The sequence below is a fragment of the Lindgomyces ingoldianus genome (genome assembly GCF_010093535.1).
Source record: "Lindgomyces ingoldianus strain ATCC 200398 unplaced genomic scaffold BDR25scaffold_2, whole genome shotgun sequence".
Classification (NCBI taxonomy): domain Eukaryota; kingdom Fungi; phylum Ascomycota; class Dothideomycetes; order Pleosporales; family Lindgomycetaceae; genus Lindgomyces; species Lindgomyces ingoldianus.
The window spans coordinates 879,834-895,117 of NW_022985163.1; the positions used below are offsets into that span (position 1 = coordinate 879,834).

The 15,284-nt window shown below is 49.9% G+C and overlaps 7 protein-coding genes across 7 annotated transcripts; 4 read left to right on the forward strand and 3 right to left on the reverse strand.

Annotated features, from left to right (window-relative positions):
• Nucleotides 1-227: 227 nt before the first annotated feature.
• BDR25DRAFT_300100 (Adaptor protein complex AP-1 gamma subunit) lies at nt 228-3,790 on the reverse strand. The gene is made up of 7 exons (XM_033689296.1): nt 3,449-3,790; nt 3,267-3,390; nt 3,025-3,213; nt 2,462-2,972; nt 1,935-2,399; nt 736-1,881; nt 228-676 (listed from the first exon to the last, which is right to left on the reverse strand). Exons 1-7 carry the CDS (start codon nt 3,456-3,458, stop codon nt 581-583), a joined length of 2,541 nt encoding a protein of 846 aa, XP_033553844.1. The 5' UTR covers nt 3,459-3,790; the 3' UTR covers nt 228-580.
• Nucleotides 3,791-4,154: 364 nt separating this feature from the next.
• Nucleotides 4,155-6,441, forward strand: BDR25DRAFT_300102 (MBOAT-domain-containing protein). Its single transcript, XM_033689297.1, has 7 exons — nt 4,155-4,399; nt 4,450-4,899; nt 4,954-5,043; nt 5,090-5,670; nt 5,719-6,023; nt 6,071-6,112; nt 6,162-6,441. Exons 1-7 carry the CDS (start codon nt 4,233-4,235, stop codon nt 6,186-6,188), a joined length of 1,662 nt encoding a protein of 553 aa, XP_033553845.1. The 5' UTR covers nt 4,155-4,232; the 3' UTR covers nt 6,189-6,441.
• Nucleotides 6,442-6,785: 344 nt separating this feature from the next.
• Nucleotides 6,786-8,267, reverse strand: BDR25DRAFT_339077 (uncharacterized protein; the record flags this gene model as incomplete). Its single annotated transcript, XM_033693344.1, has 5 exons — nt 6,786-7,094; nt 7,145-7,363; nt 7,422-7,522; nt 7,586-7,852; nt 7,903-8,267. 5 exons carry the CDS (start codon nt 8,265-8,267, stop codon nt 6,859-6,861), a joined length of 1,188 nt encoding a protein of 395 aa, XP_033553846.1. The 3' UTR covers nt 6,786-6,858.
• A 207-nt stretch (nt 8,268-8,474) lies between these two features.
• BDR25DRAFT_300104 (uncharacterized protein) lies at nt 8,475-9,651 on the forward strand. Its single transcript, XM_033689298.1, has 5 exons — nt 8,475-8,923; nt 8,981-9,012; nt 9,068-9,353; nt 9,408-9,439; nt 9,491-9,651. Exons 1-5 carry the CDS (start codon nt 8,728-8,730, stop codon nt 9,554-9,556), a joined length of 612 nt encoding a protein of 203 aa, XP_033553847.1. The 5' UTR covers nt 8,475-8,727; the 3' UTR covers nt 9,557-9,651.
• Nucleotides 9,652-9,715: 64 nt separating this feature from the next.
• On the reverse strand, nt 9,716-10,634 carry BDR25DRAFT_300105 (uncharacterized protein). The gene has a single exon (XM_033689299.1). The coding sequence runs from the start codon at nt 10,524-10,526 to the stop codon at nt 9,825-9,827; it is 702 nt and encodes a 233-aa protein (XP_033553848.1). The 5' UTR covers nt 10,527-10,634; the 3' UTR covers nt 9,716-9,824.
• Nucleotides 10,635-11,433: 799 nt separating this feature from the next.
• Nucleotides 11,434-12,336, forward strand: BDR25DRAFT_208924 (uncharacterized protein; the record flags this gene model as incomplete). Its single annotated transcript, XM_033684588.1, has 1 exon — nt 11,434-12,336. One exon carries the CDS (start codon nt 11,434-11,436, stop codon nt 12,334-12,336), a length of 903 nt encoding a protein of 300 aa, XP_033553849.1.
• A 790-nt stretch (nt 12,337-13,126) lies between these two features.
• BDR25DRAFT_309331 (uncharacterized protein) lies at nt 13,127-15,278 on the forward strand (the record flags this gene model as incomplete). The annotated part of the gene is made up of 2 exons (XM_033691072.1): nt 13,127-13,664; nt 13,726-15,278. The coding sequence occupies 2 exons, from the start codon at nt 13,127-13,129 to the stop codon at nt 15,276-15,278; spliced, it is 2,091 nt and encodes a 696-aa protein (XP_033553850.1).
• Between the last annotated feature and the right edge of the window lie 6 nt (nt 15,279-15,284).

Consider the following 15,284-nt stretch of genomic DNA (forward strand, 5'->3'; position numbering starts at 1 on the left):
ACATTTCCGAAGACAGCAGATGATAACACCCCTCACCACGACCAGTCATCAACGAAAACTCATTCCACAATTTCATTTGCTTCCGTTGCCGTTATCTCCTACTCGTGAAACCGCATCTGTAGTCCATTATGCTTTATCGGCCGTCGGTCCGCATTTCGTGCTCTCACCATGACCAACCATCGTTACAGTTTAGAAATTCTTCATTAGACTTCAACATGGCACGATATTGCCCAGCTTGATTCTCAGCTCCAACCCCGAACCTGGTGAACCCAGCCTCCCGACATCAGGTTGAGTTAGTGGGGAAGGAATGAATACATTGTGTGGATGGGACATGCAAATCGCTATCAATTCCGAAGAATAGATAGATCAGGCCGAAGTATCATATCCAAGTGGGAAAAAAAAAAGTCTGCAGCCAAATGCTCGCTGAGTCAAAGCCGCTAGCCTGATGTATTCTTACGCTGTAGACACAGTTCACTAAAATACGCCCAAATGGTCAGCATGCTGTGTGTAAACTTCATTCAAACCCCTTGTCACTCAGAGCCCGAGGACAGCACGCTCTCATCTCATTGATGACGTCCCTTTACGTCGGCTCGGACCAATCCACCTGCTCTGAGACCGGGCTTCCTCCCGCTGAATATGCAACCTTGAGTCTCAACCTCAACCGCGCAGGAGGTGGCTGTAGAAGCCGTTAGCAGCGTTCTTAGAAAGATAGTATCGGAAATCAGGTGAACTTACCCCATTGATAGCTGTAATCCGCATCTGTTGGGTTGCCTCCTGGCCGCCGCCTAGCTCGGACTGGGTGATAGGTTGAAGCTGTAGCTTTTGACTCTTAGGTACCGCTGCTTGTAAGCTCACACTTCCAAGGGTCGAAAAACTGCCGGTATTCCGGAAGCGGGCGAGGACTTGGATGGCATTCGCGTCACGCTTAAGTTGGAAAGTGATATTCAGGTCGTTCTTGTCGTATGCGGGATGGGCTGGTGGGCCTGACGCTACAGGGGGAGTTGACGTTTGAGGAGGGGGAGAGGACATGCCGCCGAAGAAATCCATAGATGCTGGGGCTCCTGCCGGTGGCTGAGATTGCGTAGGCGCTGGGGAAGCAGTGGCACCAGTGTTGAAGAGGTCCATTATAGAGTTAACATTCGAAGGTACAGGCGAGGTCCTCTGAGGAAGTGAAGAGGTAGATGGGCCACCACCAAGGATATCCGCTAGTAAATCAGCACTTTGCGCCTGAGAGCCGTTGGTGGTAGCACTAGCGTCCGGACCTGGAACTGCAGAGTCACCCATGAGATCAAGCAAGAGGTCTTCCGTAGCCGCTGGTGCCGATTTCTTCTTTGGAGCCTTGGAATGTCGCTTCTTGGTTGCCTCGCCGAGTACTCGCTGCTCTTCGCGAATCTCAGGCGGTGGCATCTTTTCGAATACACCTTTCCGGATCTGGTCGGCACCAAAGAGATTTCCATATTCGACGGCCCGCTGTTGGATCTCGATGTCGAGATTCGTTGAGTATCGCTGAAGCAGTCGCCTGAGCCGTTCTATCTGTGCCGGGTCGTTCAGTCGGGTTGTGAGCTTCATTGCTGCTGTGACAATATACTGTGTGACGATCTGCCCCGCATAGCTACTGCTAAGTATGGACTCAAACAGATCAACGAGGTCGCTCTGTTTGACTTCTTTCACCAATTCCTCCTCTTCGTACTGGCCGCCTCTTAGTAGAGCATCTCCATATTCCCCAATCACCCATGAACCAGCAAGGGTGAGGCCCTCCTGTGTGATGTCGTCTTTCAGAGCAGCGTAGAGCTTTTGAGCGGAATAGGTCTGCAAGTCGGGAGTGGTAGCAATTAAGCGGACGAAAGAAGACAGAATCTGTTCCTTGACATAGTTCCCAGCCTAGAGAGTGATTTAGTAACAATACTAGTGAAGGTTCGGTATCGGAGACTCACCAGCTTCAAAACACGCAGCATGGTGTCGACGTGCCACCTTTTATTTGGAGCAAACCGGTCGGCGGCAATACCGATCTGAGATGTCATTACAGGCTTAAACTCATTGTCTGCGACCTCGAGGAAGGCAAGCAGCTCCCGAATTAATACTCGCACATTGCTCTCATTGATCAAAGTGAAACTTAGGTCGAGTGCTCGCCGCCGAATACTGATGTCAGGATCCCGAAGGCAGTCAAGGATGGTGTTGCGATGTCTCTGCACGGCATTCGGTTCAACCGCAACAACTTTGATCAGAGTGTTCAATGCAACATATCGGATGTTGTTGTCCCGGTTTGACAAGAACTTTCCAAGAATGTTCACGCCTAGCACACGAAGGCCAGAGTCCGCTTCAATGTCGAGAATGGTGAGAACCGCTTCGTATAAAATCGAGTTTCCGACGTTTTTAGACGAATCGGTGTTAGTTGCGACCTATGAAAGTCAGCATAGAGCACATATAAGAGACAACGTTCGGTAATCAGAGATGGACGTACTTGTGCCAAGATATCGTTTATCTGTTCGCTAACCTGGGGGTCTCCCCGTCCCAGAACCCGGAGAAGCTGTAGGATTTTGACTTGTAAGAAGGGATCAGTTATGCCCGTCACATCGTGCTCAGGGGCATAGCCGGACGATGAGAGGCCCTTCAGTATCTTGACCAGACTTGGAACAATAGGACGGAACATATCCGCAATACCATTTTCACCATCTTCTGCCTCGTCCGCTTCACACAAACTGGTAACCAGTGTCAGCCCGCACAGCAGCACGCCATGATTTCGGTCTTGGAGAAGCACTTTGGCCTTTTCCAGGAAGTGCTCCTGCAAATCTGGCACCTTCCTGCATATTCTCATGGCGCAAAGAGCCGCCTTTCGACGTATATACGGGTTTGCGCTGGAGATAATGGTTTCGACTTCGGGGAACAGGTCTCGTGACATCTCGACTGAGGCAATGTTTCCAAGCGTGCAGAGAGCGAGGCCGACGATGTACTGGTTCGGATGATTGAGGTCGCTGGAGTAGCTCTTTAGCATCATATCTAGCTTTGTGCGTGGATAAACCATACTTTTTGAGCGAGTTTGTGACTAGTGTCAGAACTTCCTGGTTCTCGTCTAAGAGCAGCATTGTCCCTAGATAGCCCAACCGCTTGTCCGCAAACCGCGGAGATGCCAGCAGCTTCAGACATTCGATCTGGCCGAAATGTGTCCTCTCACCGAGGGTGAAGAGATATAAGAGCTTTGCGACATTGTTTCTCCTGCACGCGGATGAATATATGCACCTGTCTAGGGGGCGGTGTCCAGAACACACCTCACGCTGTGATCTCCGCTCTCCTCCCTGAAGCTTGCCCGGATGGCAGCACTCTCCTTCTGGACCACAGCCCGCTCGTCTGCTATCGTCTTTGCCGCGCGCACATTCCGAATGAATTGCTTTACTGCCTGCTTTCAGTAACTGCACTCGAGTTCGAGCTGGGGTGGTGGGGCTTGGCATACACGAAGTCATTGTGGTGGCCTCAAGGACCCCACCGGAGGCGCTTTGGGAGAATCAGTCGAGCGGCAGGACAGCGATTATAGAGAGGTAGTTCCCGTTGCTGAGTTCGAGGAAAAGTCGTTCGCTCGGTGGGGTCGTTATTGCAAATCTCGTCAAGTCGTTGCTGGCTGATATTTCGCAGCATCAGAGGACAGGCACGGAGGTCGGGGGAACTAATGACCGTGGGCCTACACCACGTGATTGGCTGAAAGGAGCACCTCCACGGTTGATGTCTTGTACCAACCGCCCGCGTATACCCTCAATCAGACTATCCCTTTGACAAGCCTTGGGTTCCAGCAACGAAGTCACGCATTACTCTTTCCCTTGTTCTTAGTCTCGTGGGTACTCCTGGCAGCAGTAGTGGCGGGTGCTTGGCATCCTCTTCGCACTTGAGCCCGAACTTCGCTGATGTAATGGCTGGCTCCCGTCACACCCGCTCGTCATTCTCGGTCAGTGACTGTGAATAGAGCGCGGTCGACCGCTGTAGTCTCTGAGCATATACTGCAAATGTCCCTTTTCGGAACCTTCACCGTGTTTCCTTTCCACTTTTGTTCTTCATTGCCACCCACGCCAATGCCGGGCCAGTAGTAATCTAGGACCCCCAGCTCACACTGCCTCATCTGACAGTCTGTGAGAGATACCGGACACGGCGTCAGTCAACACTAAGTTCTGGGCTGACATTATCTTTAAATCCTTCGCCAGCCGCGCTCCTCCGCGCCTCAGAATGCCCCGCCGCCTCTCCTCATAATGGCCGACTCCACTTCAATTGACGCGCGGAACCAGGATGGACATACCGAGTGCCTCCAACCCCGGGCGCGCAAACCCGGGAAAATCGAACTGTTGAAACCGCACATGAGCGACGAGCTCCTGAGGCCGAATGGGTATCTGAGGGAGCCTCCGTCCTGCGTCTCGAGGTCTGTAGAACTTGGGCTGCTCTCCTCACGGTATGCGCTAACTCCAGTAGTGGCCGCTCGACGCCTATACCTGCAGATGCACCACCTTCTGTGCAGGCGTCCTCCTCCGCTCGACGCCAGATTCGAGCACAGCAGAAACAGCGCATGTTTCCCAGTATCGAATATGTCGATCGAGTCTCCCATTTCGACCCGATGAGCGACTACCGGGACTTCCGCGGTTTCTTCGTACTGTTCTGGATAGGTCTTGCCATCATGGTCATAACTTCCATGCTTCGGAACTACAAGGATACAGGCTACCCTCTGTCTATCAGGCAATGGAATCTGTTCACGGAGAAGGTCTGGGAACTGGGCCTCAGCGATGGAGCTATGGTTGCTAGCACCGCTTTGTCGCTTCCGTTGCACAAATTGTACATGAGCAGCTTCGGCGTGTTCCGGTGGAATAATCTCGGCATGGCTATTCAGAGCATATATCAAGCTGCTTGGCTTACGTTCTGGTGCTCGTACGTAGCGTTGGTTGATCCGGCAATTTGGTCCTATACTTACCAATGATCTAGTTTCCCCTTCATCCGGGACTGGAGTTGGACCGCTCAAGTCTTCTTCACCCTGCATTTACTGGCTATCTTTATGAAAATGCATTCATATGCGTAGGTGAAACTAACAGGTTTTCGCACATGGCGCTAACACAAGAAGCTTCTACAACGGCCATCTAAGCGAAACAAGACGTCGGCTCAATGACCTCGATACCCCTGATACAGCCTCTAAAGCTGCAGCTTACAGATACCCCCAGCCGCGCACCCATCTCCAAGAGATTCCCCAGTCTCCTTCTCAAGCCCAGAATTCGCAAAGCGTCAACGGGGAGAAGCTGCGCCAACTAAGAGAAGACCTTGCATTCGAGTTGGCCTCGCCCTTAGGCCACGTCTCGTATCCACAAAATCTCACACTATACAACTACGCTGATTTCATCTTCTGTCCGACTCTTTGCTATGAACTTGAATATCCAAGAACTCCAAGGATACGGTGGATGGAAGTCTTCTACAAGACTTTGGCTGTATTTGGCTGCATCTTCCTCATGACAGTCACCACTGAAGAATTCATCTTGCCAGTCTTGGACGAATCTGCAGTCAGACTTCAGGCCTCGCAGAGCATCTCCGACTTCGGCTTGATAATGGGAGAAACAATCGGACGTCTGCTGTTCCCATTTATGGTCACGTTCTTACTCGTCTTCTTGGTGATCTTCGAGTATGTCTTGGGCGCTTTCGCTGAAATAACCCGTAAGTCTCCCATCGGATTTCTTATCTCAATGCTAACAATCCGCGTAGGCTTTGCGGATCGCCAGTTCTACGCTGATTGGTGGAACAGCTGCGATTGGCTTGAGTTCTCGAGAGAGTGGAACAAACCAGTTCACCACTTCTTCAGGAGGCACGTCTACTCCGCGTCCAAAAACCACACGTCGCGACCAGTTGCGACTGTTATCACTTTCCTCATTAGCGCGTTGGCACACGAACTTGTCATGGGTTGCATTACGCGCAAGTTCCGAGGTTATGGATTCTTCGCAATGATGCTCCAAATGCCGATCGTTATGGTCCAGCGGTCTCGTTTTGTCCGCGGTCGCACTTTGCTCAATGTTAGTTTTTAAAGCATTAGTGTGTAAATGTGTGCTAACCTCACTAGAACGTACTATTCTGGTGCTCTATGATTCTCGGACTTTCCATGGTAAGTATCTTTTATGATGGGTAGTAGTATTAGAACTAATATGAGGTAGATGTGTGCTTTGTACGTTCTTGTGTAGACCTAGAACCTATGTAGCATACGTTTGTACAAATATCCGTGGGCTAGGAATAGGTAGAGGTACGCATTCGAGATACCCTTCCTTACTCTTCTGCATTATATAGACGCATATATCCCATCGTTCTCATCAACATATTTCAAAATATTCTCCTCAATGAGATATTGGTAGACCTGTTTTCTGAACATTAGTAGTTCCTTAATGATCTTGAGAAGAGCATTACTAGGTCTTTATCGTAACCAGGCCACTATTCGACATTGTCAGTACACTCGAGTACGCTCTGCTCAGTCCCTTCGATGGTCCATTGACGCTATGTTAGAAGGTCAATGGCGGATCTCGTTTCAAGAGGGATAGGTAGAGAGGTGCTAATCCAAGATCGTACATATGAGTGATCGAAGCTCGGCAGCGCCACCATTTTATATACTTTGGTCACGGGTACGTCAGACAACCCATTGAAAGGCCTATTCCACTACAGACAAGTATGTGATAATCGCTTTAACAAAGGCCCAATTATTGATATGTCCGTTTTCAGCGCGTCTCTATTGATGTAAAGACTTGAAATCTTCCAAAGCAGCGCATATTAATCCTATTAGCATTCCACTTTTTTGTTCGCTCCTACAGATACGAAGGCTGTCCGAGACCGCAATTTTGCATTGCATTTCCTTACGCCCTCTCAACGCTGGTATCCTGGAAGCCACATACTTGTGTCTAGAGATATATCGTATCCAGGATCTAAGTCCCACCCAGGAGCATAGTCTCCATCATTAGACTGTGGCCTATTTACTGGAGTTCTTGAAGGATTTCGAAGCCGACATGATGCCAGGTGAGATGCCACCGCCTTCCCCGTTGGTTCCGGTTGCCTTGGCCAAATGACTTTACAGACCCAACAGAACTCCGTTCCACATCCGTCTAGGAGCTAATTAGTTATATCTCAAATGTTGTCCTTAACCGACCCTTACTTGCTACGTTCTCATGGCACGTCATATGGGCACAACCGCACTTGTACTCAATTCTTCGGGCACAGCCTCTTCTAGGACATCTCTTCGTAGTTCGGTTAAGTAATTCCTCATTTGCGCTCTCCTCGGCCTTCTCCTTCTTATGCCTTTCGCATATTGTTTTACTACAACCAAAGCAATTCCACATCTTGCAAACGACACATTGCCATTCCAATTCGTCAGCTTCGAAAATAGTTAGCGCAGTACAGTCTCCCAATTTGTACTAAGAGTAGGCAAGTACCATTGTGTTGAACGATTTGTCCATTGTCACAACCCTTCCCCTGACACCAGCGGAAATTATCATCTTTCTGCATTTCGCGAAGTCCTAGCTTTCGGTTATATCTAGGTTTAGTCAGATTAGACAAGCCGTGTCCGAACAGTAATTTGCTCAATACAGTCACTCACTGAACGAACACTTCCTTCGATAGCATGCTTCGAACGGCTTTATTGGAATAACTGGCTCGACAATCGGGATCTGGACATCGAATGTCTTGCAATCGACCATCACAGACTGCTTGCTCGAGCACAGCCTTGAGCCCCTTAGAGCAGATATTCGCTTCATGATTACAATTTGTAGGAGCGTGCAGCTTTGGGGCTAAAGACAACGGTGATGTGTCTCCATGAAAAAGGCATTCAAAGGTTTCATACTTCGAAAGCAGGCTCAGGAACTTGCTACAAAGATGAGTACTATTAGTAACGCAGATTGCAAGATTGAAACTCACACGGTAAGTAAGTCCTGTCCGCCTAGTCTCTTAGCAACAGCTTTCTTGTCTATAGTTAACACTCTCCTGCATCCTTCTTCTGGGCACATCTGCTCTCTTTTCACAATTTTTGCAACAAAATCCTGATTGCAGCGCACACAAACATCTACTTCCAATGACCTCAGGCTGTCGAGATGCCCCTTTGCAGAACATTGAACTGCAAGAATCACGAACTCAGAGCGATGCTTGTTACTCCAAGGCTTAGTCTTCGCCCCGCAGCCTAGGCAAATGTTATCATCAGGAGGCGGGAAGAACCTCTGTTTTTGGAACAGCCGAGAGACCTCCCAACAGAGCTTCCAATTCTCGAAGTCGTCTTCATACTCCATTCCAAAAAAAAAAAAAAAAGTATCCGGGCACTATTCGTGCTTTGGAAAGATAAGACCAACCTTACCCGCGATAGTGATCAACATGTTGCACAAGAAGAAGGCTGAACTGACTCACGGGGTTGTTTTCTGCCTGCAGGAGGCAAATACAAAGTGCAGGCAGCGTTGGGGCACCGGTCAGTCTTTCGAGTTTAGCTAAGAACGCCATCTCGACAATTATTTCTCTCGCGACCATTTCCGGCGATATTATGCACTGCCACGAAATACCGAAATACCGAAATGTAATGCGCGAATGAACCACGACTAACTCACTTGCTTCTGCATTGTGAGGTTGCGTCCCAGTCTGGCCTCTCAACCCCAGCCATGCATGTAAACATGTCCTTTGCCTAAGGTTCTCTATCTAGTACTCTACTGAAGCTGTCTGGTCTATTTTGTGAAGAACAGCGCTGGTATCGTTTCAGCAATGGCCGATGAGATTCTCACGTTAAAAATCGCTCCAGTAAACGCAGGGCCAAAGGGTGAGGACCTGAAGCTCTCAGTCACAGGTCTGCTCCCTACCAATACGGTTGAGCATCTAAAACGAATGATTGCTGAGAAAGTTGGTCGATCCCACGAATGGTCAAACATCATTCTCTACTTCAGGACAAAGTTAGATGATGGTATCACCCCCTCTATTCATTCCATATATTCGACATATTCACTCACCTATGGTACAGCCAAAACGTTGGAAGAATATGAGATCGAAGATGTATTCTCTTCCCTTCCGTGCAGATGCATTGAGGGCCTCCTAACCACAGAACCAGGGCGACGAGATCCAACAAGCTGGACCATTCGAGCTCGCACCCCAGCGAGCCAAGGCTCCCACCAAGGCCTCAGAGGCACTCACGTCTCGAAACTGGACACGTCCTAAAGCTGAAGGTCCCTGTATAGATAACATGCACTTCAAGCAACTGGATGGGAAGACTCTCATACTCAGCAATATTCCCGTCAAATACACCGTTAGGCAGCTAAAGGGGCTATTGTGGCATGAAAAGGACGTTGATATGGATTACTACCGGTTGATCTATGCCGGGAAGCAGTTTGAGGACTGTAAGTGTGTGCAGGGGATGTGTGCTAAAATTGGGAACTGATGTTTGTTTGTAGGTAAGACGCTAGAACATTATAACGTGCAAGAGGTATGTGCTCGAATGCAATAGTGTGCAAGGTGGCGACTGACAATGTAGTAGAACTGCACAATCATGATCCTTGTACGGCTGCGCGGTGGTCAAATTCTTCCGATGGAGTATGTCTAGATGTGCTGTAGGCGCTGATATTAAAGGCTTAGATTGTGAAGTAGAATGCACTTTCCTATCCTTGTAGCGTAGCCTGTGTGAAAGAGACATTCCCCCGTCCACACTCTGTATCATGCATTCCGTGATAGGTGTCCGAATAATCATGCTTGAAACAAATCATACCAATCTCATGTGTACAAAAACCTCCATAGCCAGCTATCCCAAGTTCCTGGCATCCTCCAATACGTACACTCCACTCGTAACTTCATAAGATAATTTAGCCTCTGCATTAAAGTTCTTTCCTCGCAATCGCTGCATCTTTCCTCGCAATCTCAGCGTCTTTCCTCGCAATCTCCGCGTCCCGCTCGAGTACCTCTTCAAGATGGAAGTTGACTTGTTGAAGAAGACGCTGCTCGCTGACCTCTAGAACTCCTAGTCTCCTTCTCGCGGTCACCAAATCTCTCCTTAATTCGTTCCGTTCAATTGTTATATTCCGTATCGTTGTCGTATGTGTAGCGATGGTCTCGCCTCTTGCTGTAAGCTCTCTATTGGCCATTTCGATCTCGGCGTTATTCTGATCAATCACTAACATCCTGCGCGCCATTTCTTCCTGTAATTCCCTTTTTACCTCCTCCAATTCCCGAATCCTCCCCTCCTTTGCCTTGGATTTCCGCTTCTTCCTTATTTTCCATTCTACCAAGTCTGCAATCGTTTCCTCCTTATCACGCCCTATATTCTCCAAGGCTTGTATTCTCATTTTCTGTGTGCTAATTGTGGAAGCTTGGGCTTTCAATTCATCGACTTTGGCGCGAAACGCTTTCGGTGAATTTCCACGCCATTGCTCCAAAGCCCCTAGAACCAGGGATATGAAGGCGAAGCCTAGTAAAACGCCGACCCCGATCCATAGCCCGGCTTCGTGACCGCTGAGTGAGGGATTGGGAAGTGAGCGCAAGGATAGTAATGGCGGTTGTGGAGAGGGAATCGGGGTCATGGAGTCTTGAGATTAACATTGTTGTTGTAGCGTTGAGGGCAGTTTGTTGTGGATCGTCGGCCCGTATGAATTTGAGGTTCCCAGCCTTGTGGGTTGCAGAGAGGACGGCTATGTATGCACCTGTATTTCAGGCTATCTCAAATTTTTCAAGAGGAAAGTCTTCGCGTCATGAAGAGTGATAATGTGACGTGTACAAGCGACACAGCCTTGTGGCGTGCGTTGAAGAGACGCTTTTGTCTCGTAGAAGGGATAGCCGAATGAAGGTCGGGGTCCACCTGCAGGCGTACTCAAAGACGGAAGGATGGTCTCAGCCGTGCGTCAATAGTCTTGGAAAACTGTTGTCTGTATTGAGATACGTCGAGCCTTGTAGTGTAAGAGCTAGACATGGCTTACTACTCTAACCTAACAGTGCATGATGATCCCTATGGTCTGAGAACCTCGATGTCTCCTTCGCGACAGAGGCGGAACTCTATTCGCCATGGTTGAGAACTTGCCCCAGCTTCTCAAGGATACAACCAAGTACTGGCAATTCCACCACCCCGATGCTCCCTGCCACAGCCCTAGCACAGCCGTCCCATGGCTTCTGTGCATTGTAGCTCTCACAGTATCATGGAGCTTTCTCCTCGGAGCCCAAGATATCCGACGCAGGATACGCAGCACACTTAATCCATTCCCAATCTCGAGCAGAAGGCGACCCGTCTCTAAGGCAATCTCGGTCCTTGGAAGTCTAGTCTTGCAGCTCGCAATGACTCTTGCAACAGCTCAAATGCTTCTAAGATCACCAGGTCTTGTATCAGAAAGACCAAAGTTTGGAACTGCAATGGGTGCTTGGATATTGAGGCCAATGCCGGCAATTGTTGTTAGTGTAACGAGTTTGATGAGTCCCAGTACGTACTTTAAGAATGCAATGGAATTGCAAGCTGTCGAATTGCTATATGGTCTGGGGAGTGGGTACTTTATCTTCGATATTTTTACAACAGTTAAGAGGACAGAGATCACCATAAAAGGAACTAGACAGTCTTCTGCGCCAATCGCGACCGCCACTATCGTCCCAACGGCGTGGGTTGCTACTTCGACGCCCTCGACGAGGCCGAACAATGCTCCTAAGGGCAGCCTCGAGGTATCCCAGGACCGGACGTGCGGCAGCTCAAAGCAACAAACCTGTCTAGGATCCTTCTGGGGAGACTGTTGTAGCAGATTTGGATACTGTGGTCGCGATAACGATTACTGCACCGAAGGATGCCAGCCCGCTTTCGGGACCTGCAAAAATGCCGTAAAGCAGAGACGGAATACCACGACAACAGATGGGTCATGCGGGACGGGTTCTGGAATAGATGCATCGTGTTTGGGGTCTCGGTGGGGTAGCTGCTGTAGTGCGTTCTCGTTTTGTGGGAACAACGAGACATATTGTGGAGTTGGATGTCAGAAACAGTATGGTATATGTTTAGGCAGCCCGGTTCAGATTGCTGGTTCTCTCTCCGAAGCCGAACAGAGTGCTTTAACGTTTCTAAACAAGATGCAGACCGGAGCAATCATCGGAACTGTGGTCTGGGTCTTGGTCCTTCTTCTTGTAGCAGCGAGTTATTCGCATTACCGAGGATTTGCAGCTATGGCTACGGCAGTGCCAACGTTGAAGGCTTGTTGTGTGGTGCTGAGTCTCGGGAGATTCATCGCTGGGTTGATGCTTTGGGATGCAGCGTTGAGACTAGATGGAGAGGGGTTTTGCGTGGCGGAGAAGACGATGGTGGGGATTACAGTGATTTGGGCATTTGTTCCCCTGGCGGATCATTGTTGGAGAGCAATGTTGTAATGCACGTCATTTTGTCTAGAAGTATGAAATGAAAGAGAAAAGAAATGCAACGACATCACGTGATAAACAGCGTTATTGCCACATAGCATAAAACATGATCAGAGTAGAGTCCGTCTATCAAAACCCTTGGTGGGATCAGGGAGAGAGTTAACAGGATGCCACTTTCTGCCCTGAAATACAAGCACACTTATATAAAAAGAGTTTTCTTTTGTTGACAGACATGACGATGGAGAAGGAGAGACTTTCGTGGGGGCTGTGAAGGAGCTGACTTCGTGTAAGGGAGCGGATTTCGGGCGTGTCTTACGAGACAAGTCTGATAAACAAAGAAATACTGGGCATGAGCGTACGGCCGAAGTGTTTGTCCGCATCTTATTTTAGTTTCCAGCATTGCTCCCGGGTCGGGAAAGCTCCAGGTCTAGGCATTTAAGGGATCCCTCATGACGTAACTGGCCAGCAAGGATGCAGTACACATCATAATCATGGCCACATTGCCCGGCCGAACGCTGGAGAATGTCGCCGACCCCGACACTCACACCAGCATTTCTTTGTGCCATTTCCCGGGCTTTGGGCGTTTCGCACTGTTGATACCCCTCTGTTATGTTTGTTGCCTAGTGATATCAATTTTAATTTTTTTTTTTTGGAACCGCTCGCCGTTCTTACCGGAGACCGCGGAACAGCTCTACGTAGGAGAGTCTACACCCAGAAGCCCTGAGATTCCCGTCGCTAGGACTGTGCTCTATTTCCGAGCGCAAAATACACATCAAATACCCCCAACGCACCTCCTCGCAGGATGCTGCAGCTTCACCAGGCGCTGGAGACGCTTCGGCCCAAGGACTTCGGCGAGGTACCCCTCGAAGAGCTCAGCCTGTTCCTGTCAGACATATTCTCCAAAGCAGAGCTTATAGCCAATTCTGTACCTCCTCCACCCAATGGCGCGCCCTACGAGTCCTCTCAGCGCTCCCGATCGGACGCCAATTGCGCGACTTCAGCCGCTGATATGACCGTCTCGCAAGCACGACGACCCCCACCGCAAAGCGACCATGAAGAGCTACGCAAGGCTTGGGGGAAGCCTCTGAAGATGTCGGCGAAGGACAGTGCGTTGGGCATAAGCGTGTTTAAAATGGCAGGCCATGATAGACACGGCGCGTGGTTTGCGAGGTCCAGCGTACACGAGGGGCTAGGGTTCGCCAAGTGGAAGAGGGCCATGTTAAGGGAATTTCCAGAGAGCTTGGCAGTAGAGGGTGGCCCTGGAGAGGGCAATGTGAGGGGTATTGGAGGGGACAGGAGGCTGGAAGATGTCGATGTTGATGGAGTGGGAAGGATGGAGGGTAGGTTCCAGGCTATAACCGCAATTGTAATCACTGGTGAAGAAACTAATTATGAACATAGTCTACCAACTCTCCGCTCAATTCCCCGGACCTACCTCGCCTCGAGAATTCATCACTCTTCTTCTCACCTCCGACAACTGCCTGTCGAATGCTTCCAAGGTCGGCAACACTATACCCCGCCATTACATGGTTGTCTCCATACCCGTTACACATCCCCAAGCTCCACCCCGAAATGGTCTCGTTCGAGGCTACTATGAATCCGTGGAGATGATCCGCGAGATCCCCCTCGCATCTTCCAAGGTCGCCTCTACCTCGAACCTCCTCCAGCATGAAGCCAAGAAATCTAGGCATAGAGGCAGCACAATTGGGTTCGCTGAATCGAGGGGCCCAGGAGCTAAAGGGGAGAAAATTGATCGGAGGGACGGGCCAGGTGACGACGACCCAGAGAGAAACCCGGTTGAGTGGATAATGATCACCAGAAGCGACCCCGGAGGTGGCATCCCTCGATTCATGGTCGAACGCAACACGCCATCAAGCATTGTCCAAGACGCAGGGAAATTTCTGGAATGGGCGTGCAGCAGGGACGACTTCCTCCCACGAGAAGAAGACGAAGAGATTGCAGAAGAGAGCATCCGGAAAAGTGTGGAGACTGAGCGTAATTTCTCCATTTTCGAGTCCAATGGCATTCTGGCTGGCATTGGAACTAGCATCGCGGACAAGCCAACATGGAGGAGACATTCGTCCCACAACGCCGTAGAGAATGGCGGGGAAAGACCGGGCTCGATCAGGCCTATGACCGATGCGGTTGAAGTCTACCTTCCCAACGTCCTCAACCCTCTCCAGCGGATAGATTCCCACAGCTCCTCTTCAACATCCTCATCTATCGGCTCTTTCGCCTCAGCTGAGCAATTCAATACCGCGCCCGAAGGCCTCCCTGTCGACAACTCCATGGCAACGCCTTCAACAATGTCCGAAAAATCCATGGCGCTATCACCATCTGACTCTGGAGGCCAAATGCAGAACAACCAGATGAGCCGCGAATTCCAAAAGATCGAGCAAAAGCGGCAGCAGCTTAAAGACAGACTCGACCAGGCGCGGGAGAGGCAGAGCAAGGAAAGCCAAGAAGCAAGTCTGAAGTCGGCAAAGGAGCTGGAAAAGGCCACAGAAAGGCACAGCAGAGAGCGTAAGAAGCAGGAAGACAGGTTTGCCAAGGAGGTTCAGAAGCTTGAACAGCGGAGGGAGCGAGAGACGAAGAAACTCCTCGCGCGTCAGCAAAAGGAGGCGGATAAGAATACGCTTCTCAAAACGCAACGAGATCGCGATGATTGGAAGGAAAAGGCGGGATTAGCTGAGCAGGAGAATAGACTGCTCAAGGAGCAGATTGGGGATTTACAAAGGGAAAATACAGCACTGGTAGCGCGCATAGGGAAGACGGAAATTGGACTGGATTTACTGAAAAAAGTCCGAGAGGAAATGGACGGGAAGAGTAGAAAGAGGGCGAGCTCAAGAGCGAGTGCTGAGAGTAGGGCTAGCAGGAATAGCGCTGGCGGTGGTGGGAGGAGGAGTGAACAGCGGAGCGAGCATTCCATGCTGGCGCATGAGGAGACGACTTGATAAGAA

Coding starts and splice junctions, on each gene's coding strand:
- BDR25DRAFT_300100 (XM_033689296.1), bottom strand. Junction 1,882..1,934: donor TGCTGCGTGTTTTGAAGCTG/GTGAGTCTCCGA, acceptor ATCACTCTCTAG/GCTGGGAACTATGTCAAGGA. Junction 677..735: donor GGATTACAGCTATCAATGGG/GTAAGTTCACCT, acceptor CGGCTTCTACAG/CCACCTCCTGCGCGGTTGAG.
- BDR25DRAFT_300104 (XM_033689298.1), top strand. CDS start 8,728: ATGGCCGATGAGATTCTCACGTTAAAAATCGCTCCAGTAAACGCAGGG. Junction 8,924..8,980: donor CAGGACAAAGTTAGATGATG/GTATCACCCCCT, acceptor CCTATGGTACAG/CCAAAACGTTGGAAGAATAT. Junction 9,354..9,407: donor CGGGAAGCAGTTTGAGGACT/GTAAGTGTGTGC, acceptor GTTTGTTTGTAG/GTAAGACGCTAGAACATTAT.
- BDR25DRAFT_300105 (XM_033689299.1), bottom strand. CDS start 10,526: ATGACCCCGATTCCCTCTCCACAACCGCCATTACTATCCTTGCGCTCA.
- BDR25DRAFT_300102 (XM_033689297.1), top strand. CDS start 4,233: ATGGCCGACTCCACTTCAATTGACGCGCGGAACCAGGATGGACATACC. Junction 4,400..4,449: donor CCTCCGTCCTGCGTCTCGAG/GTCTGTAGAACT, acceptor TAACTCCAGTAG/TGGCCGCTCGACGCCTATAC. Junction 5,671..5,718: donor CGCTTTCGCTGAAATAACCC/GTAAGTCTCCCA, acceptor CAATCCGCGTAG/GCTTTGCGGATCGCCAGTTC.